This window comes from Bos indicus x Bos taurus, chromosome 10 (assembly GCF_003369695.1).
Source record: "Bos indicus x Bos taurus breed Angus x Brahman F1 hybrid chromosome 10, Bos_hybrid_MaternalHap_v2.0, whole genome shotgun sequence".
NCBI classification, from domain to species: domain Eukaryota; kingdom Metazoa; phylum Chordata; class Mammalia; order Artiodactyla; family Bovidae; genus Bos; species Bos indicus x Bos taurus.
In genome coordinates this window covers 47,886,160-47,911,385 of record NC_040085.1, presented here as the reverse complement: position 1 = coordinate 47,911,385, position 25,226 = coordinate 47,886,160, and the positions used below count along the sequence as shown (strand labels likewise).

The 25,226-nt window shown below is 36.5% G+C and overlaps 1 protein-coding gene across 3 annotated transcripts in view; it reads left to right on the top strand.

Moving 5' to 3' along the window:
* TEX9 (testis expressed 9) overlaps nt 1–25,226 on the top strand; it is a 237,724-nt gene that overhangs the window by 156,760 nt on the left and 55,738 nt on the right. For all 3 annotated transcript variants that reach the window (XM_027553931.1, XM_027553930.1, XM_027553932.1), the window contains 5 exons: nt 11,097–11,142; nt 11,876–11,952; nt 14,637–14,815; nt 17,485–17,567; nt 18,506–18,679. In XM_027553931.1, the coding sequence (XP_027409732.1) occupies nt 11,097–11,142; nt 11,876–11,952; nt 14,637–14,815; nt 17,485–17,567; nt 18,506–18,679 (559 nt within the window). The remainder of the gene's footprint in view (nt 1–11,096; nt 11,143–11,875; nt 11,953–14,636; nt 14,816–17,484; nt 17,568–18,505; nt 18,680–25,226) is intronic.

Sequence of the window (25,226 nt, the reverse complement as noted above, 5' to 3'; positions counted from 1 at the left end):
TTGTTAATTTCTCCTTTCATACTTGTTAGCATTTGTCTTACATACTGCGGTGCTCCCGTGTTGGGTGCATATATATTTATAATTGTTATATCTTCTTCTTGGATTGATCCTTTGATCATTATGTAGTGACCTTCTTTGTCTCTTTTCACAGCCTTTGTTTTAAAGTCCATTTTATCTGATATGAGTATTGCTACTCCTGCTTTCTTTTGGTCCCTATTTGCTGGAAAATCTTTTTCCAGCCCTTCACTTTCAGTCTGTATGTGTCCCCTGTTTTGAGGTGGGTCTCCTGTAGACAACATATGTAGGGGTCTTGTTTTTGTATCCATTCAGCCAGTCTTTGTCTTTTGGTTGGGGCATTCAACCCATTTACGTTTAAGGTAATTAACTGATTAAGTATGATCCCGTTGCCATTTACTTTATTGTTTGGGGTTCAAATTTATACACCGTTTTTGTGTTTCCTGTCTAGAGAATATCCTTTAGTATTTGTTGGAGAGCTGGTTTGGTGGTGCAGAATTCTCTCAGCTTTTGCTTGTCTGAGAAGCTTTTGATTTCTCCTTCATACTTGAATGAAATCCTTGCTGGATACAATAATCTGGGCTGTAGGTTATTTTCTTTCATCATTTTAAGTATGTCTTGCCATTCCCTCCTGGCTTGAAGAGTTTCTATTGAAAGATCAGCTGTTATCCTTATGGGAATATCCTTATGTGTTATTTGTTGTTTTTCCCTTGCTGCTTTTAATATTTGTTCTTTGTGTTTGATCTTTGTTAATTTGATTAATATGTGTCTTGGGGTGTTTCGCCTTGGGTTTATCCTGTTTGGGACTCTCTAGGTTTCTTGGACTTGGGTGATTATTTCCTTCCCCATCTTAGGGACGTTTTCAACTATTATCTCCTCATGTATTTTCTCATGGTCTTTCTTTTTGTCGTCTTCTTCTGGAACCCCTATGATTCGAATGTTGTAGCGTTTAATATTGTCCTGGAGGTCTCTGAGATTGTCCTCATTTCTTTTAATTCGTTTTTCTTTTATTCTCTCTGATTCATTTATTTCTACCATTCTATCTTCTAATTCACTAATCCTATCTTCTGCCTCTGTTATTCTACTATTTGTTGCCTCCAGAGTGTTTTTAATTTCATTTATTGCATTATTCATTATATATTGACTCTTTTTTATTTCTTCTAGGTCCTTGTTAAACCTTTCTTGCATCTCCTCAATCCTTGTCTCCAAGCTATTTATCTGTGATTCCATTTTAATTTCAAGATTTTGGATCAATTTCACTATCATTATTCGGAATTCTTTATCAGGTAGATTCCCTATCTCTTCCTCTTTTGTTTGGTTTGGTGGGCATTTATCCTGTTCCTTTATCTGCTGGCTATTCCTCTGTCTCTTCATCTTGTTTAAATTGCTGAGTTTGGGGTGTCCTTTCTGTATTCTGGCAGTTTGTGGAGTTCTCTTTATTGTGGCTTTTCCTCGCTGTGTGTGGGTTTGTACAGGTGGCTTGTCAAGGTTTCCTGGTTAGGGAAGCTTGTGTCGGTGTTCTAATGGGTGGAGCTGTATTTCTTCTCTTTGTTCAGTCGCGCTCCTTTCGAAGAGTTGGATTGCTTTTCTGGGTGCCTGATGTCCTCTGCCGGCGTTCAGAAGTTGTTTTGGGGAATTTACTCGACGTTTAAATGCTCTTTTGATGAATTTGTGGGGGAGAAAGTGTCCTCCCCGTCCTACTCCTCCGCCATCTTGGCTCCTCCTCCTCTCTTTTGTTTCTTTTGCATTTATTTCTGCCTTAATTTTTAAGATTTCTTTCCTTCTACTAACGCTGGGGTTCTTCATTTCTTCCTTTTCTAGTTGCTTTAGGTGTAGAGTTAGGTTATTTATTTGACTTTTTTCTTGTTTCTTGAGGTATGCCTGTATTGCTATGAACTTTCCCCTTAGCACTGCATTTATAGTGTCCCACAGGTTTTGGGTTATTGTGTTTTCATTTTCGTTCATTTATATGCAAATTTTGATTTCTTTTTTGATTTCTTCTGTGATTTGTTGGTTATTCAGCAGGGTGTTGTTCAGCCTCCATATGTTGGAATTTTTCATCGTTTTTCTCCTGTGATTGAGATCTAATCTTACTGCATTGTGGTCAGAAAAGATGCTTGGAATGATTTCAATTTTTTTGAATTTACCAAGGCTAGATTTATGGCCCAGGATGTGATCTGTCCTGGAGAAGGTTCCATGTGCGCTTGAGAAAAAGGTGAAGTTCATTGTTTTGGGATGAAATGTCCTATAGATATCAATTAGGTCTAACTGGTCTATTGTATCGTTTAAAGTTTGTGTTTCCTTGTTAATTTTCTGTTTAGTTGATCTATCCATAGGTGTGAGTGGGGTATTAAAGTCTCCCACTATTATTGTGTTATTGTTAATTTCTCCTTTCATACTTGTTAGCATCTGTCTTACATATTTCGGTGCTCCCGTGTTGGGTGCATATATATTTATAATTGTTATATCTTCTTCTTGGATTGATCCTTTGATCATTATGTAGTGACTGTCTTTGTTTCTTTTCACAGCCTTTGTTTTAAAGTCCATTTTATCTGATATGAGTATTGCTACTCCTGCTTTCTTTTGGTCCCTATTTGCATGGAAAATCTTTTTCCAGCCCTTCACTTTCAGTCTGTATGTGTCCCCTGTTTTGAGGTGGGTCTCTTGTAGACAACATATGTAGGGGTCTTGTTTTTGTATCCATTCAGCCAGTCTTTGTCTTTTGGTTGGGACATTCAACCCATTTACATTTAAGGTAATTATTGATAAGTATGATCCCATTGCCATTTAGTTTATTGTTTTGGGTTTGAATTTATACACCGTTTTTGTGTTTCCTGTCTAGAGAATATCCTTTAGTATTTGTTGGAGAGCTGGTTTGGTGGTGCTGAATTCTCTCAGCTTTTGCTTGTCTGTAAAGCTTTTGATTTCTCCCTCATATTTGAATGAGATCCTTGCTGGGTACAGTAATCTGGGCTGTAGGTTATTTTCTTTCATCACTTTAAGTGTGTCTTGCCATTCCCTCCTGGCTTGAAGAGTTTCTATTGAAAGATCAGCTGTTATCCTTATGGGAATATCCTTATGTGTTATTTGTTGTTTTTCCCTTGCTGCTTTTAATATTTGTTCTTTGTGTTTGATCTTTGTTAATTTGATTAATATGTGTCTTGGGGTGTTTCGCCTTGGGTTTATCCTGTTTGGGACTCTCTAGGTTTCTTGGACTTGAGTGATAATTTCCTTCCCCATCTTAGGGACGTTTTCAACTATTATCTCCTCAGATATTTTCTCATGGTCTTTCTTTTTGTCTTCTTCTTCTGGGACCCCTATGATTCGAATGTTGTAGCATTTAATATTGTCCTGGAGGTCTCTGAGATTGTCCTCATTTCTTTTAATTAGTTTTTCTTTTTTCCTCTCTGATTCATTTATTTCTACCATTCTGTCTTCTAATTCACTAATCCTATCTTCTGCCTCTGTTATTCTACTATTTGTTGCCTCCAGAGTGTTTTTAATTTCATTTATTGCATTATTCATTATATATTGACTCTTTTTTATTTCTTCTTGGTCCTTGTTAAACCTTTCTTGCATCTTCTCAATCCTTGTCTCCAGGCTATTTATCTGTGATTCCATTTTGATTTCAAGATTTTGGATCAATTTCACTATCATTATTCGGAATTCTTTATCAGGTAGATTCCCTATCTCTTCCTCTTTTGTTTGGTTTGGTGGGCATTTATCCTGTTCCTTTATCTGCTGAGTATTCCTCTGTCTCTTCATCTTGTTTAAATTGCTGATTTTGGGGTGTCCTTTCTGTATTCTGGCAGTTTGTGGATTCTCTTTATTGTGGCTTTTTCTCGCTGTGTGTGGGTTTGTACAGGTGGCTTGTCAAGGTTTCTTGGTTAGGGAAGCTTGTGTTGGCATTCTGGTGGGTGGAGCTGGATTTCTTCTCTCTGGAGTGCAATGAAGTATCCAGTAATGAGTTATGAAATGTCTATGGTTTTGGGGTGACTTTGGGCAGCCTGTATCTTGAAGCTCAGGGCTGTGCTCCTTTGTTGCTGGAGAATTTGCTTGGTATGTCTTGCCCTGGAACTTGTTGGCCCGTGTGTGGTGCTTGGTTTCAGTGTATGTATGGAGGCGTTTGATGAGCTCCTGTCAATTAATGATCCTTGGAGTCAGGAGTTTCCTGGAGTCAGGGTTTGGACTTAAGCCTCCTGCTTCTAGTTATCGGTCTTATTTTTACAGTGGTTTCAAAACTTCTCCTTCTATACAGCACCACTGATAAAACATCTACGTTAAAGATGAAAAGTTTCTCCACCATGAGGGTCACCCAGAGAGGTTCACAGCGTTACATGGAGAAGAGAAGAGGGAGGAGGGAGTTAGAGGTGACCTGAATGAGATGAGGTGGAATCAGTAGAGGAGAGAGTGGGCTAGCCAGTAATCACTTCCTTATGTGCACTCCACAACTGGACCACTCAGAGATGTTCATGGAGTTATACAGAGAAGAGAAGAAGGGGGAAGGAGACAGAGATGGCCAGGAGGATAAAAGGGGGAAATGAAAAGGAGAGAGACAGATCCAGACAGTAATCAGTTCCCTAAGTGTTCTCCACCATCTGGAACACACAGAAATTCACAGAGTTGAGTGGAGTAGAGAGGGGTTAGGGAGGAGACTCAGGCGACCCGGTGGAGAAAAAGGAGAGTTCAAAGGGAGAGAGAGCAGTCAAGCCACTAATCTTGCTCCCTAGTGAAAAATGGGTACTGAAGATTGGGTTCTTAAAGGTACAAAATTGATAACAAATACATAAAAGCAAAAATTAAAAATCTAGAGTAGAGTGTGGAATTTCAAAAATACAGTGTTAAAGAAAAGAAGAAGGAAAAGAAAGAGAGAAACAAAAACAAAAACAAAGTCGCAAAAATTATAAAGAAAATATAGGTACAAAATTGATAACAAATACCGAAAAGCAAAAGTTAAACATCTAGAGTAGAGTTTGGAATTTCAAAAATTCAATGTTAAAAAAAAGAAGAAGAAAAAGAGAGAAAAACAAACAAACAAAGTTGCAAAAATTATAAAGAAAATATAGGTACAAAATTGATAACAAATACCAAAAAGGATAAATTGAAAATCTAGAGTAGAGTTTAGAATTTCAGATATACAATGTTACATAAAAGAAGAAGAGAAAGAGAGAGGGAAAAAAAATAGTCACAAAAATTATAAAAAAAAATATAGGTACAAAATTGATAACAAATACCAAAAAGCTAAAATTAAAAATCTAGAGTAGAGATTGGAATTTCAAAAATACAGTGTTAAAGAAAAGAAGAAAAAAAAAAACACAAAAAAAACAAGGTCACAAAAATTATAAAAAAATATATATATGAAGTTTGCTTTAAAAAGGGGTCTTTTTTTTTTTTGCTAAGTAATAGGTCATAAAAGTGAAAATTAAAGGAATAATAGAGGACTTAAAAATTTTTTTTAATTAAAAAAAAAAAGAAAGAATGATCATAAAAATAGTAAAAATATATCTAGGACTTTCTCTGGTTTTGTTGTGAGTATTGTGGGGTCAGTTCATTTTCGGCTAGTTCCTTGGTCCGACTTAGATTTCTCAAGATCTGTAGGCCCCTTCCTATGTAGTCGGTACTAACCACAGGGTTTAATCTATTGCCTGTAGCTTCCAAGGTGGTTCCCTCTGTTATAGCTTCTTCTGTTTGCTGGTCTCTTCAGTGTCTGGTTTCTGCCCTGACACAAAGGGGACGGTGGTGGACACTTTTTTTTTTTTTTAGGCTCACTTGTTTAGGCTCACTTGTTCAGTCGCGCTGTGGGGAGGGAGGGATGCTGCAAACAAATAACACTGGTGTGTGCTTGCAGTGCCCTCAGCCACACTGGGTCTGCCCTACTCATGGCGCGTGTAGCCTCCCTGCCCACACTGCTCAGGCTCTAGGTTGCTCCACCAGGAACCATCCGAGGCCGGCCCTGGGCTGCCTGCACCTCCCAGGTCCAAGCTGCTCAGGTTCAGGCACTCGGGTAGTCCTCAGAGGCCCAGACTCGGTTGGGCCTGCGTTTTGTGCCCTTCCCAGGTCCGAGCAGCTCAGGTGATGAGGTGTTTGGCGAGCGCGATTGCTGCGACTTATCGCCTCCCTGCCGCTTGGTTATCTAGGTGTACAACCGGTGCACCTTCTCAGATGGATGTTGACCGTCCAGACCCCCAGGAAGTTTTAGTTAGCAAAAAAGCCTGCTTACAGTTTTATAGATAATGTCTCTCTGGGGCTGCGATTGCCCCCTTCCGGCTCTGGCTGCCTGTCAGTGGAGGGGGATGGTCTGCAGCTGGCTATCTCTGTTCAGTCCTTTGTTCCGTGCGCGGGCCTGGCGGTGTCTTAGGTTAGGGGTGGCTTTTCGCGTGGTAGATATCCCACAGTCTGGTTTGCTAGCCCAAATTATTTCGCTCAGATAGCCCTCGGGGTATTCAGGCCAGATCCTTACTCTAAGCGATGCAGCCCGCGCCGCGCCTCCCTGCCCAGCCCCCACTTGCTAGTGGCGTGTGCAGGCGTCTGCGCTGCTTCTCCGCTGGGGGAGTTACCATAGGGCTTGCAATCTGCAGGTTTTAACTGTTTATTTATTTTTCCTCCCTGTTATGTTGCCCTCTGTGCTTCCAAGGCTCGGCACAGATTCGGCAGTGAGAAGGTTACCTGGTATTCGGAAACTTCTCTCTTTTTAAGACTCCTTTCCCAGGACGGAACTCTGTCCTTCCCTCTTTTGTCTCTTTTTTTGTCTTTTATATTTTTTCCTACCTCCTTTCGAAGACTTGGATTGCTTTTCTGGGTGCCTGATGTCCTCTGCTGGCATTCAGAAGTTGTTTTGTGGAATTTACTCGATGTTTAAATGCTCTTTTGATGAATTTGTTGGGGAGAAAGTGTTCTCCCTGTCCTACTCCTCCACCATCTTAGCTCCTCCCAGTTAACTGCTTTTAGACCTAAAAAATTATGAGATAAAATTGAAAAAATGTTTAAGGGATAAAAGTCTATTAAATATTAAAGCTCACCTTTGTGGCAAAGGTCAGACTTAAAATAAAGTGATAAAAAACTTTTATCACAACTATTGATAAAAGTTGCCAGTGGATTAAGGTTTTTGAGGGCAAGGATCATTTTAAATTACACCTAGTGAACCTATCCATTTGGATAAAATGTCTCAGATTAAAGATCTAACTAAAGGTAGTAGTCCCCTTATAGAAACTTGACAACCTCAAAGTAAACTATTTTTCAACTGAGTTTGGGGGAAGAGGTGGGAGAAAGGGAGAGAGAGAGGAGTTTAGGGTTAAGAAGCAGTCTTAGAGTTATGAGTGTGGTAATGGCACATGTAACTGACTGGAATCAAATGGGTAAGAAACTTTTGAAAGCATTATCAGCAAAAGAACATTAAGAATGGTGGACTAAACCTGCTTGTGATTCTTTAAATCTTAGAATAGTTGTGAGATCTCCCAGTCTTCTAAGATGAAGAAGCAGACATTGAGAGTTGCACAGAGAGACTTTAATGTTTAAACACCTTAAAGGCCTTAGAAACAGCAAAGCAATATTACTTAAGTGGCAGTATATTTGGCTCATATTTGAAATATTGAGACCTTATTCATTTAGTCAAGAATAATTATTGCATACAGTCCAGCAGTTCCCCTCTAGCTATATACCCAAGAAAAATGAAGACATGTATCCAAGAAAAAACGTGCATGCAAACATATATAGCCATTTTATTCATAATTGCCCAAACTGGGAACAACTCAAACATCGATCAAAGTGGTGAATGGATAAAAAAAATTATGGTATATCCATGTAATTGAGTCTTTCTTTGCAATTAAAGGCAATGAACTGCTGATAACAGCAACAACATGGATGCTGAGTAAAAGAAGATAGACTGAAAAATGTATATACTGTATGATTTCATTTATTTGACATTCTGAAAAAGGTAAAAATATAGGGACAGAAATTGAATTAGTGGTTATGTGGGACTTGGGAAAGGAATTAACTACAGCAGGGCACAAGGGAACTTTTTGGGATGATGGAAATGTTCTTTATCTTGGTTGTGGTGATGGTTACATGACATATAATTTTGTAAAATTTATAGAAATGTACACCTAAAGAGGTATATTTTACCATGTATGAATTTTATTTCAGTAAGCCTGAAAAAAAAAATAATGAACACTATTGGAAGGAAAGTTATGACCAACCTAGATAGCATATTCAAAAGCAGAGACATTACTTTGCCAACAAAGGTCGTCTAGTCAAGGCTATGGTTTTTCCTGTGGTCATGTATGGATGTGAGAGTTGGACTGTGAAGAAGGCTGAGTGCCAAAGAATTGATGCTTTTGAAGTGTGGTGTTGGAGAAGACTCTTGAGAGTCCCTTGGACTGCAAGGAGATCCAACCAGTCCATTCTGGAGATCAGCCCTGGGATTTCTTTGGAAGGAATGATACTAAAGCTGAAACTCCAGTACTTTGGCCACCTCATGCGAGGAGTTGATTCATTGGAAAACACCCTGATACTGGGAGGGATTGGGGGCAGGAGGAGAAGGGGACGACAGAGGATGAGATGGCTGGATGGCATCACTGACTCAATGGACATGAGTCTCAGTGAACACCAGGAGTTGGTGTTGGACAGGGAGGCCTGGTGTGCTGCGATTCATGGGGTCGCAAAGAGTCAGACACGACTGAGTGACTGATCTGATCTGATCTGATCTGATTAGTGCCAAAAATAAATTAGGTCATAACAAATTTTGAACAATTAATGTATTGGTGGTACACTGGGGTGAATAAACAGACTAGGTTCTGCTCCCAAGGAGTTAATGCCTAATGTATTAAAAGAACATATTTTTAATATGTTTTGAAATTAAAATTTTTTTCCATAAAGATATCTTTATATCATCATTTGATATATACATTGTGTGTGTATATATATAATATATAACATGAAACTACATATCCATATTGTATATAATGCTTTCTGATATTTTATGGAACATAGTGTTTAATAGTTACCAAAATTCCAAAATTCAGTTACCATTAATTACACTTTTTATCCAGTAAATAAAAAAGATTGAAATAATGTTAACAACTGCTAATCCCTGGTTTCTGTTGAAACAAGTGAGAGACTGATTTTACAAGCATGAAAATAAATCTGTTGTTTTTCTTTCACTAAATTTTCCTTAAGTGCAAAGTGGTGATAACACCTCTGCTTACCTAGATCAGGTGGCCATTTTTTTTTAATGCTAGTATTTGAACAGATGGCTTTTGCCATGTCAAACATGGCACTTGATGGTTGGAAATTAAAGATGGGAGGTAATTCTGTGAAGCGACAATCTGTTTCAGCTTGGAACAGTGATAATTGAATTAAATTATTGTAGTCAGACTATTTATTGTAATAGGTCTTCAACATCCAGGGTTACTTCCCCTGTGTGAATATGGTAGGTAAACCAGACCTCAGTTTCCTGATAGTATAGCATGCCTGTCCTTCAGTCTGCTGGAAGCAGGGTTTACCACACAAGTTATTTTAATCCCATTACACACAAATCTTCAAGAAGTTTACCAAAAATAATCTGAATACTGTGGAAATTATCTTTCATGAAATACACTAACAAAGTAGTAGCACTCTGCTAAACCTGAGGGAGACAGATAACTGTTAAATGTCTTTGGTCCTTATGAATATGTATATGGTAGGTGGGCAGGGGGAGATGGAAGATGTAGAAAAATGTAAGGAAATGGCAAATACTGATTTAAAATAAGAATGATTTAAAGAGATCACTTAATCTTGTATAAAATTTGAAAACAGACTTCCCTGGTGGTCCAATGGCTAAGACTGCATGTTCCCAATGCAGGGGGTCAGGCTTGAATCCCTGGTGGAGGAATTAGATCCCTAATGCCCTGCATGCCACACCTAAGACCCGGCACAGCCAAATAAATAAAGTTTGGAAGCATTTTCATGTCATATATGAGAATGAGTCTTTGGTCTCTAATTTTAAGATATTTGAAGGCCTTTTCCCCCCCTTTACAGAGCAGTTTCTAGTTCTTTAAGAGGCTGTATTTAATATCTATCTTAAGTATATCTTTGTGTTTAGCATTGAACAAAAAGTATAGCTATTAGGTGACTGTAGGTGGCATCCGATAGAAAGTAATTTTGTTTGTATGTTCTCTACTTTGGTTAGGAGTCCTCAGAATATACAGAGGGCTTTTGTTTTTTTTTAATAGCAATGATAGGTACTGAAGTGGTTGGGTTTTAGAAATATTAATACATGTGTTGGGGATGATCTGGAAAATTGGTCATGGGTAGGCAGATTTTTTCTATAAAGAGCCAGATAGTAAATATTTTTAGGTTTGTGGGCTATACAGTCTTTGTCACAGCTACAGATTGGCTGTTGTAGTGCGAAAGCAGCTGTGGACAGTGTGTACGTAAATGGATGTGGGTGATTAAACCTTGGGCTGTAGTTTGCAGACTCCCATAAACATTATGTGTTTTAAGCTACAAACATATTCCCCAAACTGCATAAAAAATGTATTTTAGATATATTTATTTATACATTTAACAAATATTTATTTAGTGCCAATTTAAGAGCTTATGTGCCAGGTACTATGCCAAGGACTAGACGTAGAGCAGTGAACTCAGGCAGAAGTATGATTGCTACCCTCGTGGAGTTCATGATATAGTGAGGAAGAACACACTGATCAAGTTTTTACGTTTTTAAATGTGTGAGACAAACAATAACACTGAGTGACTTCACAATGTAAAGCCGTGTGGTGAATCATTTTGTAAAATAGATGATTCCCGTGTGAAGCCAGTATCCCTCATTGTGATTTCAATTCATTAAAATTTGTGCTACATTTTCCTACAAAAAAATTGGCACTTTAGTGTTTCTTCCCAAAGATGAATTATTTGACCAAAGCACTTTTCTTGTTTGTGACACTCACTCAAAGTAAGTTAACATGTGTATAATTAGAATTATAGCAAAGTCTACTTGATAGTTTTATATATTTTCCTTTCAGATATAATTGCTGTTGAATTTTATTCTGTCTCAGTTTAGTACCGTCTACTATTAATATATGATGTTTATTTTTTATCTGTAGACGTCCATTATCTGAAGGGACAGTTCATTTACATTCAGAAACTAAGGTATGAATTTAAACTTTTTGGAAATGTGATTACATTCTGTAGAATATAGGTTGGCTTTTAGTATTTTTCTTAGACAAAACCGTATGATTCTATAGAAATAGAATATTAGCCTTGTTATTTAAAAGATATGCGTTTATGAAATATTGCTCGTAAAATAAATTGAATCCTTTTTTGTCTCATAGTTTCACTGAACAGTTTGAAGATACATTAATTTTTAGTTTTCTCTCTGAAGCCCAAATTTATTAGATGGAAGATCTGAAAAAGAAAAGAATTTATATACAATGAAGGCAATTTGGGAGGTTTATTTGTTTGTTTAAATATTTACTGTGTGTAGAGATCACTATTCCAGGTGCTAGGCATACTGGGATGTACAGATTCCACCCATGGGGATCTTTGACCCAGGGAATAGTATACATGGAGACGTGTCCGAACAAGAAATGATGAGAAGTAAATTCTGTAAATCAGAACATCCAGTTGAACATTCTGCTAACTAGCTGAATATCTTCAAATCTTTGGGACTCATTTTCTTATCTTTAAATCTCTTGGTCCTAGTAATAACTAGGTCTTTTCTAGCTATACAATTCTGGATTCCTTAAAATACAGTTTTATTAATTATGTGAAAATAGGAATTCTGTGTAGCAAACTAGTGATTCTGTGTATTATGTAATTGCCTTCCTAGGCAACTGATTAGAATGTAATTAATTAATCAGTCATTTAAATTCTTATCCTTTAGCCAAAGACCAAAAATGTTGATCCCATAAACAAAGTTCAAAACAAACTATACTCTGCAAGTAAAGGAAGGAAATCAAGGTATAGTACAGTTTTTTAAATTATTACTTTCTTTTTTTAGTTTCATAATTCACAGTATCATTGTTCTTAACTAGTAAGTTTTGTTTCTTTGGATCTTTTTATATCCCAAAAGATACAAAATTACACTCTACATTTTTCTCCACAGTTAGTAATTTAAAGCATCTTCTAATCAGAAATATTTGATTAGATAAGCAAAAATGCCACATTTCAAAATTTTTAACTGTTATTTTTAGCTAGTTATTTTCTTAGATCAGAAACTAGAACCTAGATGCTCTTTCTGCCTAGTTCTCTCAAATAGACTGAATAGTCTTATACTTTTTGAACACCATGCATTATTGTGTATATTGAGATATAGAATGATTTTGGCATGCTCTCAATAAAACTACAGTATAGTTGTAATTTACATTCTATTGTTTTGGGTGAAAAAACTTTCAAGACTATTTTTAGTACTTTAAGCACTAAAAGGAGACCCAAGGGATTCTTCAGAATAGTAGACCTTCTTGAAAAGGAGTCTCACACCTGCAGTGGATTGTACCAACCAGCTTCTAATTCACAGTAAATTATTAAATTTACATGTCTATTGCTTATTCAAACTGATAACTGCATTATAATTCTGGAAAATCTTTGTTAATCCTTGTGTATTTTTGTCATTGTTCAGTTGCCAAGTTGTGTCTGACTGCGACCCCATGAACTGCAGCTTGCCAGGCTTCCCTGTCATTCACTGTCTCCCAGAATTTGCTCAAGCTCATGTCCATTGAGTCAGTGATGCCATCCAACCATCTTATCCTCTGAGGCCTCTTCTTCTCTTGCCCTCAATCTTCCTAACATTAGGGTCCTTTCCAGTGAGTTGACTCTTTACATCAGGTGGCGAAGTATTGGAGCTTCAGCTTCAGCATCAGTCATTCCAGTGAATATTCAGGGTTGATTTAGGATTGACTGGTTTGATCTCCTTGCTGTCCAAGGGACTCTTGAAGAGTCTTCTCCAGCACCACAGTTTGAAAGCATCAATTCTTTGGTGCTCACTCAGCCTTCTTTATGCTTCAACTCTCACATCCATACATGACTACTAGAAAAAACATAGCTTTGACTAATGTCTCTGCTTTTTAATATGGTGTCTAGGTATGTCATAGCTTTTCTTTCAAGGAGCAAGCATCTTTTCATTTCATGGCTGCCATCACTGTCCGCAGGGATTTTGGAGCCCAGTAAAATGAAATCTGATACTGTTTCCACTTTTTCCTCATCTATTTGCCATGAAGTGATTGGACCTGATGCCATGATCTTAGTTTTTTGAGTGTTGAGTTTTAAGCCAGCTTTTTCACTCTCTTCTTTCACCTTCACCAAGAAAAGCCAAGTAAAGTTTTTGTTTTTTGAATATAAGAGACCAGAAACACAGGGTGAAAGGATAAGGAAGAAAAAAATCTAAAATGGGTAGAAGAAAAGAGAACATATGCTGAATACATAAGTACATACATAACTGGAAAGGGTTATCTTATTTTCAGACTTCAAGTTTACATTTTAAATAAAAGGTTCTTTTCCCAAAAGAATTGTAAAGCCTTTGCTTATGTGTTAAAAGTGAGTTAGGCTTTAAAGTTAAAAGTAAGGCTTTCAGAAACAGACTGAATGAGTTAGTCTTGGCCCATTCCTCAATGCCTTTGATAGTGACTTTTATTTCATATTTCTCCCCTTAAAATCAAAACACAACTTTTTGGTAGATTTTGATCCTGCTTATAATGTTTCTTTAGGTGGAAAAATATGTGGAGTTTGAGCTAAGAAGTCTTTACTCTGCAATTGTTTCTCAAGATGTATTGTTCTTCAGTGTTTGCAGACTTATGGCTAGAGTGATATCAAATTGTACAGTTCTTTTCCAGCAGCAGGTAAAATTAAAAGCCATAGTCTGTATTTGACCTGGGAGGCCAAGTTCAGTACTCTTAGTTTTGGTGTTCGGTTGAGAGTGCTGACCTAAAACACATAATTCTTTAGCAAAAAATGGGTTTGTTTGGAATCAGGAGAGAACTGCACTTTGGGATCTGTCACCATGGTGAGCCACATGCAAGTCCCTGCACAGCAAGGCGAGGGTAACTCTTTCTTAGGGGGAAAAGGAAGCTGGGAAGGCTGTAGGGAACAAAGGCTTTTCATCAGCGGAGCTGTAGCTGGAAAGGAAGAGGAGTCTTTCTTTACACTCTTGGGCTTTGCTGTTGTCGCATGGTGTGAAAGTGGCCCCTCCTGGTCTCCTGACTGTGTGTGTGTGTGTGTTTTTTTTTTTTTATGATTTTAGTCTTCTCTTTATTTATTTATTTTTTTGATGTAAACTTATTTATTTTAATTGGTGGCTAATTTACTTTACAATCTTGTATTGGTTTTGCCATAGTGTTTAATTGAGGTTTCTGTTTATTTTTTTTACATTGTCAATGTCTAGAGTAACTGGCATCATAAAGCCTTCTCCAGCTCTGTGATTGTCATAAAGATTAAAAGTCTACTAAATCTCTTGTAGTATAGTCCTTGAAAGTATCAATTGTAGATATCATGATAAACTTAAAATTTATAATAATAATTTTGATCTGCTTTTTAATTTGAATAAAGGTCATATCTGGGAATCATATCTACTTTTTATATTTTATATATATATATATATATACACACACACACACACACACACATATATATATTTCTTTTTTTTTTTTTAGTGTAAAATTGAAATACTCTCATGTGCAGACTGCCAGTGATGTTGCCATTCCAGAGGATTTCTCAGACTTTTCTCTTGCAAAAACAATTAGCAAGATTGAAGGGCAACTAGAGGAAGAAGGCTTACCTGATTTTATAAATGATGATATTTTTTCTGGTGTTAGTGAAGACATTGGAACAGGTAGGTTTTTTGTTTATATTTATTCTTCTATCACAATTGCTTAAAAAAGCAACACTGAGAACAATTTTTCTTGTATTTAGAAAATGTATTGTGATGTTTTGCATTTGTTTGATAGATGAAATAAAATTGCTTTTAAGTTTGTAATTGTTAAAAATGGATGATGGGTAAGCAGAGTTTCACTGAACCAGTCTCACTACTTTTATATATGTTTGATATTTTCTATTATAAAAAGTAAAACTAAAAAGAACTATCTAGGATTAGTTTCATTGACCCATTTTCAACTAAAGTTAAATAAATGCCCCATAGCTTATTATTAAAACATTGAAATAATTTTTTAAAAATGTCTCTTTGAATTCCTTTCATTTGATGTTACTGAATTCTCTTTATTGTGTATTAGATTAACATGTGTTAAAGGATAAATGAATTATTGATTAGCATCAAGTAAAATAATGAATTTTCTAATGAATATTATTTTTTTATGCTTTTATTTATTTTTTTTGTTTTGTTTTTAAATTTTATTTAATTTTTAAACTTTACATAATTGTATTAGTTTTGCCAAATATCAAAATGAATCCACCACAGGTATACATGTGTTCCCCATCCTGAACCCTCCTCCCTCCTCCCTCCCCATACCATCCCTCTGGGTCGTCCCAGTGCACTAGCCCTGATACTGATTTCTTTCTTACAAACTCATTCTCTGCATACCACTAGAAAAATACTTAGTCTGAGTCATCAAAAACATTATGTTAGTTACCGGTAGTGCCTCTAAAATTGTTGAATTTATGACGTGCCACCTATTCTATTTACATAAAAAACAATACAGTTGAGTTTATATGAACATAGTTAATGTTGAACTATAATTAACTGGGTTCAGGGATACTGCTTAGTCCCTCTATAATAGCAATGTCTTCACTTGAAAATTTAGCAGTTTGTATTAATATTAGATGATCATGAAGTTTATGTTTAATATTCTGATTCTGTGAAAATCTTATTGATTTACATGTGTAATGATTATTATGCTGCTGCTGCTAATTAGTCATAAATGAGGAATAATTCATTTATGCATTTGTTACGTTTACTAACCTATCCAAGCTTTCTGAGGCTAATCATTAAGAATGAAGGCAAGTGAAAGAAAAAATTACCTTCATGCCTCAAGATGCCTTCAAGGACTAAGTGGTCAGATATTGGCTGTTACTCAGTTAATAGTCACTCATGGCCTTGTTAGAGAGTTCCTCCGCCCAGGTATAAGAACTGGCACAGACTACCTTAAATTGCTGCTTTGTTTCTTATTGCTTAATGACCTCTCTGCCACTTTTGCATCCTTCTCTGTTCACAGTCTTTGACCAAGGTGTCTCCCCTTTTAGGGAGTTCTTGCCTATTCCACATGATTACCTAGAATGGCTGGGTTATGTGTGGAAGGAAGCAATAAAAAAGTAGTTTAGTAGCACAAAACTTTGTAAGACTCCTTTGTAAGTTTAAAGTTGTGTAAGTGTACAAAATGTAATTAAGTATACAAAGCACTGCTTTGTAAGACTAAAGTTGGAGTGCGATGAGAGGGAGGTTAATGCTGTGTACCTCCAGAGACAGAGCACTCAGCTCCTTGATGATACTACTGAAGTTAGAGTTGGGGAGAGAAGAGATGGATTGTTTCCCTTCTGTCCTCTGCTAACCTGGAGGCTAGAAGAGAGTCAAGGCTGGAGAAATCTAGGTGTGGCTAGAGCCAACCATAGTTCATCAGTTCCAAGTAATGCTGGGGACAGTTTATAACAAGAGCTTTGAAGCAGGAAGTATGTGTGGAGACGTGTGTGCTCTGTGGGGTTTGTCCTAATGATCTTTCAGAGACTGAATATTAAGATTGTTTACTTAAGATAAGCTTCATGAAGGCAAAGCTTGTCTTAACAATATCCGTATTATGCCTGAAATGTAGTAGAGACTTAATGTATATCTTTTAAATTAATGACTGGATGAATTATGAGTGAGTTCCAAGTTCAGTTTTCACTTTATGTACTTTTATACGCCTAAAAACTGCAAAGGTTTACTGATGTTATTGAATAAAGAACTTTTGCTAGCAATGAAATACTAAAAGTAGATCTTAATTAGGGGTTTGTGGGGAAAAAAGCTTCAGCAGTAAGGTATTTGTGTATTTTTCTGCTTCTCAGACACATACACTACATGTTAACTTAGGTGAAATTGGGATGTGTGTTGCAGTCAGTGGCATTTGATGATTGCAGTAGTTGGGACTGGAGTTGAGTTTTGCTAGAGAGGATTTGTGTTTGTTTCTGCCAAACACTTTGGGAGCATTATTGACCTGAAACCACTTTAAATTCTGCTTGAGGTGTTTTGAATGACATAGGTAAGTATGAATTCAGTCTGTAAACTACTGGCTTTTAGTTCCAATTCTCAGGAAAGATTTTTGATTTTTCCCCCCTTTCTTTCTTTACTCTTTTTATATTGAGATATATATAGTTCCTTTTATACCTGGGTAGATTTTTCATTTGCCTCCACATTAGGGATTGTGTCTTTAGTGTTTTCTTCAGTGTTTCCTAAAAGGGATCTCCTATTAGACTCTTCATCTTGAGCACTTTTTTCCTTCATAAAATAATAGTCTGTTTTACAATTGATGGCATCTTAGATTCAATGAAAGACAATATATATTATTATTGATGCAGAAGCACAGATTAGATTTCTGAAGGCCAAACTCCGTGTTATGCAGGAAGAATTGGATAATGTTGTCTGTGAACGCAATAAAACGGTAAGTTTTTAAAACCTTTCAGAATAAATGCTCTTATAGTCAAAGACATTTTAGGAGCAGTTTTCAATTTTATTTTAAAAATAGCTTCACTGAGGTATAATTCACAGTTAACTTTTACATTCAATAATTGTGTGTAAATACTGAACTTTGTTCTGAGATGTTGAATTTCCAGAGCTGAAGAGTTTTATGTTAGCAATTAGAATGCTGTATATTAGACTGAGATGTGTAAGCTAATAATATTAAACAGAAATAAAATATCTGACTTCCATTTTTGAGGCAGAAAATGGAATGTAATTTATTTTTCTTTAAGAAATGAGTATAAATATCTCATCAAAGATCATATAATGGAATATTACTCAGCCATAAAAAGGAACACATTTGAGTCAGTCCTAATGAAATGGATCAACTTGGAGCTTACTATACAGAGTGAAGTAAGTCAGAAAGAGAAAAACAAATATTGTATATTAATGCACTAGAAAGATAATATGGATGAACCTGTCTGCAGGGCAGCAGTGGAGATGCAGACATAGAGAACAGACTTGTGGACACAGTGTGGGAAGGGGAGGGAGCAGACGAATTGAAAGAGTAACATTGAACATATACATTACCACATGTAAAATAGATAGCCAGTTTGTTGTATGATGCGGGGAGCTCAAACCCAGACGCTCTGTTGTGACAACCAAGAGGTCTGGGATGGGATGGGAGGAGAGAAGGAGTTTCAAGAGAGAGGGAAGCAATTGCTGATTCATGTTGATGTGTAGCAGAAACTAACACATTGTAAAGCAGTTTTTCTCCAATTAAAAATAAATTACTTCTTTTAAAATAAAAAGATCATATGAAGCTACTTTCTGTTTTCAGTTTTATGATTTTTACTTTTGCGTTTTGATACCAAATCTTGCGTGTTTCTTCATATAATCTATAATTTCATGACTGTATAGGAGGATGAAGTTCAGGATTTAAAGTCTCAACTGAAAAATTTTGAAGAAGATTGTGTGAGACAGCAGCGGACAATTAATTTGCAACAATCTCAAACAGAAAAGTTTAAAACTCTTTTTGAAGAAGCAAACAAAAAATGTGATGGATTACAGCAACAGTTGTCTTCAGTGGAAAGGGTAATAATTTTTCTATTTTTTCCTAACCTAATGCCAAAGATGCACAAAAACACAAAAGTCACATGTTTGCTTAGACACCACTTTTCATGGTACAGTTATTTTGTTAGTGTTTCCTAAAACTTCTTCCCCTGTTATTAGAACAGTATTTTTTAGTGGCATTACTGAAATATAATTCACATACAATACGTGTTACCCTTTAAAGTATACAATTCGGTGGCTTTCAGAGTATTCACAGAGTCGTGCAACTGTCACCACTGTCAAGTTTGGAACGTTTTCATCACCTGGAAAGGCACCCTGTACCCTTTAGCCACAGTACCTCAACCTACTTCACCCCGTCCCCTCAAGCTCTAGGCGGCTTCTCACTTATTTTCTGTCTTGATAGATTTGCCTATTCTGGACATTTCTGGACAGGTAGACTCATACAGTATGTGATACTTCAAAACCAACATTTTTGCTTAATGTTTTTTTCATCTACATTGTAGCATATGTTAGGACTCCATTGCTTTTTATAGAGTAATATTCCTTGTTATAGAGTATATGAATATAATACATTTTATTTATCTGTTTATCAGTTTATGGACATTTGAGTTATTTCTGTTTTGGAACTGTTTTGGATAATGCTGTACTATGAACATGCATATACAAGTGTTTGTGTGGATATATGTTTTTGTTTTTCTTTTGTTTTTCTTGCCTAGGAGTGGAATCACTGGATTTATGTTTTATTTGTTTGTTTTTTATTTTATTTATCTATGACTATGCTGTATCTTCATTGCTGCGTGCAGGCTTTCTCTAGTTGGAGCGGGCGGGGGCTACTCTTCCTTGTGGTGCGCAGGCTTCTTGTTTAGGTGGTTTCTCTTGTTGCGGAACACAGGCCCTAGGCCCATGGGCTTCAGTAGTTGTGGCATGCAGTCCTTTGGGCTCTAGAGAATAGGCTCAGTAGTTGTGGCTCACAGGCCTAGCTTCTCCACAGCGTGTGGGATTCTCTCGGTCCAGGGATTGAACCTGCGTGCCCTGCATTGGCAGGTGGATTCCTAACCACCGGACCACCAGGGAGGTCCCAACCTTATGTTTAGCCTTTTGAGGAACTTCAGATTGTTTTCCGAATCACCTATACCATTTTTACATTTCTAACAGCAGTGTATAAGGGTTCCAGTTTCACCACATCCTATGAGTACATGTTAGATTGGCAGTACCAATCCCCTGTGCATGCTGAGGGATGACTGTATACCATTCTGTGAGTTTTGACAAGGGCATCATCATATAACCATTGCCACAACTGAGTTGTAGAAGACTTTCATCATCCCCAAAAATTTCTCTGTGAATTTAGTCCTCTCCCTACTCCCGGTCTTAGGTAACCACTCTTCTGTTTTTGATTCTTATATTTTGGCCTTTTCTAGAATGTCATATAAATAGAAATACATAGTAACTTCTTAGAGTCTGATTTAACTTAGCATAATGCATTTCTGATTCATCCATGTTATAATCTGTTCTTTTTTATTATTGATTGTAACACAGAATGAATATACCACATTTTGTTTGTCTATTCATCTGGGAAGAAAAATTACTTATAGTATCTTGTAGTCTAAGCCTGTGCTTTTGAAAATGATAGCCACTCGTGAGGCTAGTCCAAATTGTGTCGTGCTGTGAGTGTAAATCAGCATCTAATTTTGAAGATGAAATACAAAGAAAGATGTAAAATCTCATTAATATTTTAATATTGGTTACATGTTGAAATGGTAATATTTTGGGTATACTGGGATAAGTGAAATATAGTAATAAAATTAATTTTACTTATTTCTTCTTAAGGTGGCTATTAGAAAATCTAAAATTACATACGTAGTTTGTACTATATTTCTGTTGCTTTAAGAAATAAAGCCAAGTGGTCTAAGAAAGAACAAACTATTATATCTGGGAAACAACTGTTTGTCAGTTTACGATTTGTCATCAGGCATCCAAGCTGTGATCATGTCACTGCTCAAGTAGATGTAACTTGCCTAAATCTTTGATTCTTTTCTTGTTCTTGGCCCTCATACCCAATCCTATGCTTTCTTGATTCTGAATGTTTTTCACTCATCTCTTGTTTTTATTTCCTATTGCTACTTCTTGGTTCAAGCTATTATATCTTATTTCTGAATCCTCTTCACTGGGGTTCTTTCTCTTTTCCATGGTATCCTGTACTCTGTCAAAAGATTAATATTCTCAAAGGACCACATTGATTATAACTCTACTTTTATGTAGGCAGGAAAGGAATTGATATTTTTGAGTGCTGTCTGTCAGGTAAAACACACTGGGAAACTGAATCTGAGAGGTCAGGCAGAATGCCTGTGGTCAAACAGGATTGGCAGAGCAGGATTCAAAGTGTGTTTATTTGACTCTGCAAATCATGTAGACTCTTTCTCCAACCCCCTAATAAATGGACTTAAACACATAGCTGTTCTAAAATTTCATTGTTGTTTAGGGTTAAGTATTTGAAAATTTTATTTCATGGTGAATGTATAAAGGCATTATGATACATTGGCTAGCTGAAGATTTTATGAAGACTTGCATTGACTCTGAACTCCCCAGCTTTAATTCCTATCTGCCTATTGGCCAAACAGACAAAACATAGTTTTCCTGGGTTATGTGGTACTCAAGATTGAATCTTTCTTTGTTAATTCTATTCATTTTTTCTCTATCTCAAAATAAGTCTTAGTGTACAGTTCAGAGAAATACAAACAGAGCTTAAGTAGCTGCTTCTATAAACCTGGAAAAATCAACTATTAAAACATTGTTATACATGTTAACTTATTTTAGCTGTTGATTCTAACAGATGGAGTCATTCTTAAAATATAAAATCAGAAATCATTTTACCCCATCTTTGGATTTTGTTTTTTTATTAATGATATGTTTACAAACCAACTCTATTGAGGAATAACTTAAACACAATATACTTGATTTAATTGTACAATTCATTGAGTTTTGACAAGTTAATATATCCTTGTAACCACCACCATGATTAAGATAAAATTTCTGTCACTCCCCCAAGTTTCCCTTGTCTCTTCCCTATAAGTCCCCAGTCTCTCTAATCATGACCCCAAGCAGCCACTGATTTGCTTTCTTTTGCTGCAGGTTCATTTTCCTTGTTATAAAATTTCATATAGATGGAAACCTAAGTATGTACTTTTTTGCATCTGTTTTCTTCAGCATAATGTTGAGATTCATCAGTGTTGTTGCTTGCTTTATGGTTCATTTTCATGTATTGCTGAGTGGTATTCATTTATGGATTTACCACATTTCATCTGTTCACCAATTGATGGGAATTTGAGTTGTTTTCAGCTTTAGGCTATGAGAAGTAAAGCCACTATGAATTTACACGTACAAGTGCTTTGTGTAGATACATGTTTTTGTGTAAACATATTCAGTATCATTCATCATGTTGATGAAGTGCCTAGGAGTAGAACTCCTGAGTTTATGGAAAACGCATGTTTAACTTTTTAAGAAGCTGTCAAACTGTGTTCTAAAGTGATTATACCATTTTTCATTCCAAGTAGCATTGTATGAGAGTTCTAGTTACTCTGTATTCTTACTAACACTTGGTATTATCAGTCATTTTTAATATTAGCCACTCTGGAGGATCAGACTCTGATGCTGGGAGGGATTGGGGGCAGGAGGAGAAGGGGATGACAGAGGATGAGATGGCTGGATGGCATTACTGACTCGATGGATGTGAGTCTGGGCGAACTCCGGGAGTTGGTGGTGGACAGGGAGGCCTGGCGTGCTGCGATTCATGGGGTCGCAAAGAGTTGGACACGACTGAGCGACTGAACTGAGCTGAACTGAGAGGACCAGAAGTAGTATCTCAATGTAGTTTCATTTGTATTTCCTTGATAACTTGATCGTGAGTATCTTTTCATAGGCTTATTAGCTGTTCATATTATCTTCTCTTCTTATGTATATGTTCAATTTTTTTTGCCCAAATTAGAAACATTGGGTTGTATTAAGAGTCCTTAGTGTTTTCTTATATAATTTTTTTGCTAGAAAGAAGGTACTGTGAATAGTTTTTCTCAGTTTGAGTTGACGTTAAATTTTTAAGTATCTTTCAGAAGGTAGCAGTTTAAAACTTTGATGAATTCTAATACATTTTTTGTGCTCTTTTTCATCCTATTTGAGAAATCTTTGCCCATAAATTTAATTATTGTATGTAAGTCTATTTGGATTTTCCATTATTTTGGAATCAGTTTTGGTAATTTGTGTTTTTAAGAAAGTTTTACAGTGCTGAGTAGTTAAACTCATTGGTATAGATGTGTCCATACGTACATACTCAGTCACTCAGTTGTGTCCAACTCTTTGTGACCCCGTGGCCTATAGCATGCCAGGTTCCTCTTTCCTTGGAGTTTTCCAGGCAAGAATACTGGAGTAGGTTGCCACTTCTATGGGATCTTCCCAACCTAGGGATTGAACCTGTGTCTCTTGTGTCTCCTGCATTGGCAGTCAGATTCTTTACCACTGTGCCGCCTGGGAAGCCCCATCATTTATTATATTTTTACTTATATTTTTAATCTCTGTGATTATGACTTCTGTTTCATTCTTGACACTAATAATTTGTCTCTTCTATGTTTTATTCTTAATTAGTCTAGCTACATACTTATCAAATTCACTGACTTTTTCAATGAATCAGTATTTGACTTTTGTTCATTTTTCTGTACTATTTGTCAGTTTTCCACTATATTGCTTTCTAATGTTACCTTTGCCTTCTCTGGTGGCTCATTGGTAAAGAATCTGTCTGCCAATGCAGGAGACATGAGTTCAGTCCCTGGGTCAGGAAGATCCCCTGGAGAAGGAAATGGCAACCCACTCCAGTGTTCTTGCCAGAGAAATCCCATGGACAGAGGAGCCTGGAGTCCTATAGTCCATGGGGTCACAAAAGAGTCAGACACGACTTAGTAACTAAACAACAACAAACTTTACCATTTCCTTCATTCTTATTTGGGCTTAATTTGTTCTTATTTTTCAGGATTCTTAAGGCAAAAGCTTACATAATTGATTTTTTACTTTTGTCACATAAGAATTTAAAGCTGTAAATTTTCTAAGTGCTGCTTTATCTGTGTCCACAGATTTTGATGCTTTTTATTAAGTTCAAAGTATTTTCTAATTTCCTTCCTGATATTTCTTGACAATTGGATTATTAAAAGTATGTGTTGTTTAATTTTAAATATTATTTTTCCTGTCATTTTGTAAATTGATTTCTAATTGAATTATGTGGTGTGTGATTTTGTTCTTTGAATATTTGTTCCATATAGTTTTGTAGGCCAGCATTTGGCCTCTCTTGGTAAATGCTTAATGTGCCCTTGAAAACAGTATGTGTTATTCTATACTGAGTAGTTTTCTATAAATATGTATTAGGTCAAATTTGTTGACAGTATTGTTCAAGTATTCTGTCTTTATTGTTCTATCAGCTATTGAGAGAGGAGTGCTTGTGCTGAATTCTTTGTTAAAATTGCCCCCTTGGTAACTGTATTGTTTTCTACATCTGTATTTACAAAACATTTTAAGTAGGTTCATTTGTACCATTTTTAAGATTACAGATATAACAGATATCATATGACATTTGTCTTTCTCCGGCTGAGTTACTTCAGTCAGTATGACATTGTCTAGGTCCATCCATGTCCTTGCAAAAGGCATCCTTTCATTCTTATTAATGGCTGAGTAATATTCTATTGTATATATGTGCCACATCTTCTTTATCCATTCTTCTGTTGATGGACATTTAGGTTGCTTCCATGGCCTTGCTATTGTAAATAGTGCTACAGTGAACATTGGGGTGCAGCTATCTTTTTGAGTTATGGTTTTCTCCAGAGATATGCACAGAAATGGGATTGCTGAATTATATGATAGTTCTTTGTTTAGTTTTTTTAAGGAACGTCCTGATTCTTCTCTATAGTGGCTATACCAGTTTACATTCCCTCCAGCATTTACTATTTGTAGAGTTTTTTGATGATGGTCATTCTGATTGGTGCGAGGTGATACTCATTGTAGTTTTGACTTGCATTTCTCTAGTAATTAGTGATGTTGAGCATATTTTCGGAGAAGGCAATGGCAACCCACTCCAATACTCTTGCCTGGAAAATCCCATGGACAGAGGAGCCTGGTAGGCTGCAGTCCACGGGGTCGCTAGGAGTCGGACACGACTGAGCGACTTCACTTTCACTTTTCACTTTCATGCACTGGAAAAGGAAATGGCACCCTACTCCAGTGTTCTTGCCTGGAGAATCCCAGGGACAGGGGAGCCTGGTGGGCTGCCATCTCTGGAGTCGCACAGAGTTGGACACGACTGAAGCGACTTAGCAGCAGTAGCAGCAGCAGAGCATATTTTCATGTGCCTCTTGGCTTTCCATATGTCTTCTTTGGAGAAATGTCTATTTAGATCTTTTGCCCACTTTTTATTTATTTATTTTTAATATTGAACTGCATAAACTGTTAGTATGTTTTGGAGATTAATCCTTTGTCAGTTGCTTCATTTGCAGATATTTTCCCCATTCTGTGGGTTGTATTTTTGTTTTCTTTATGT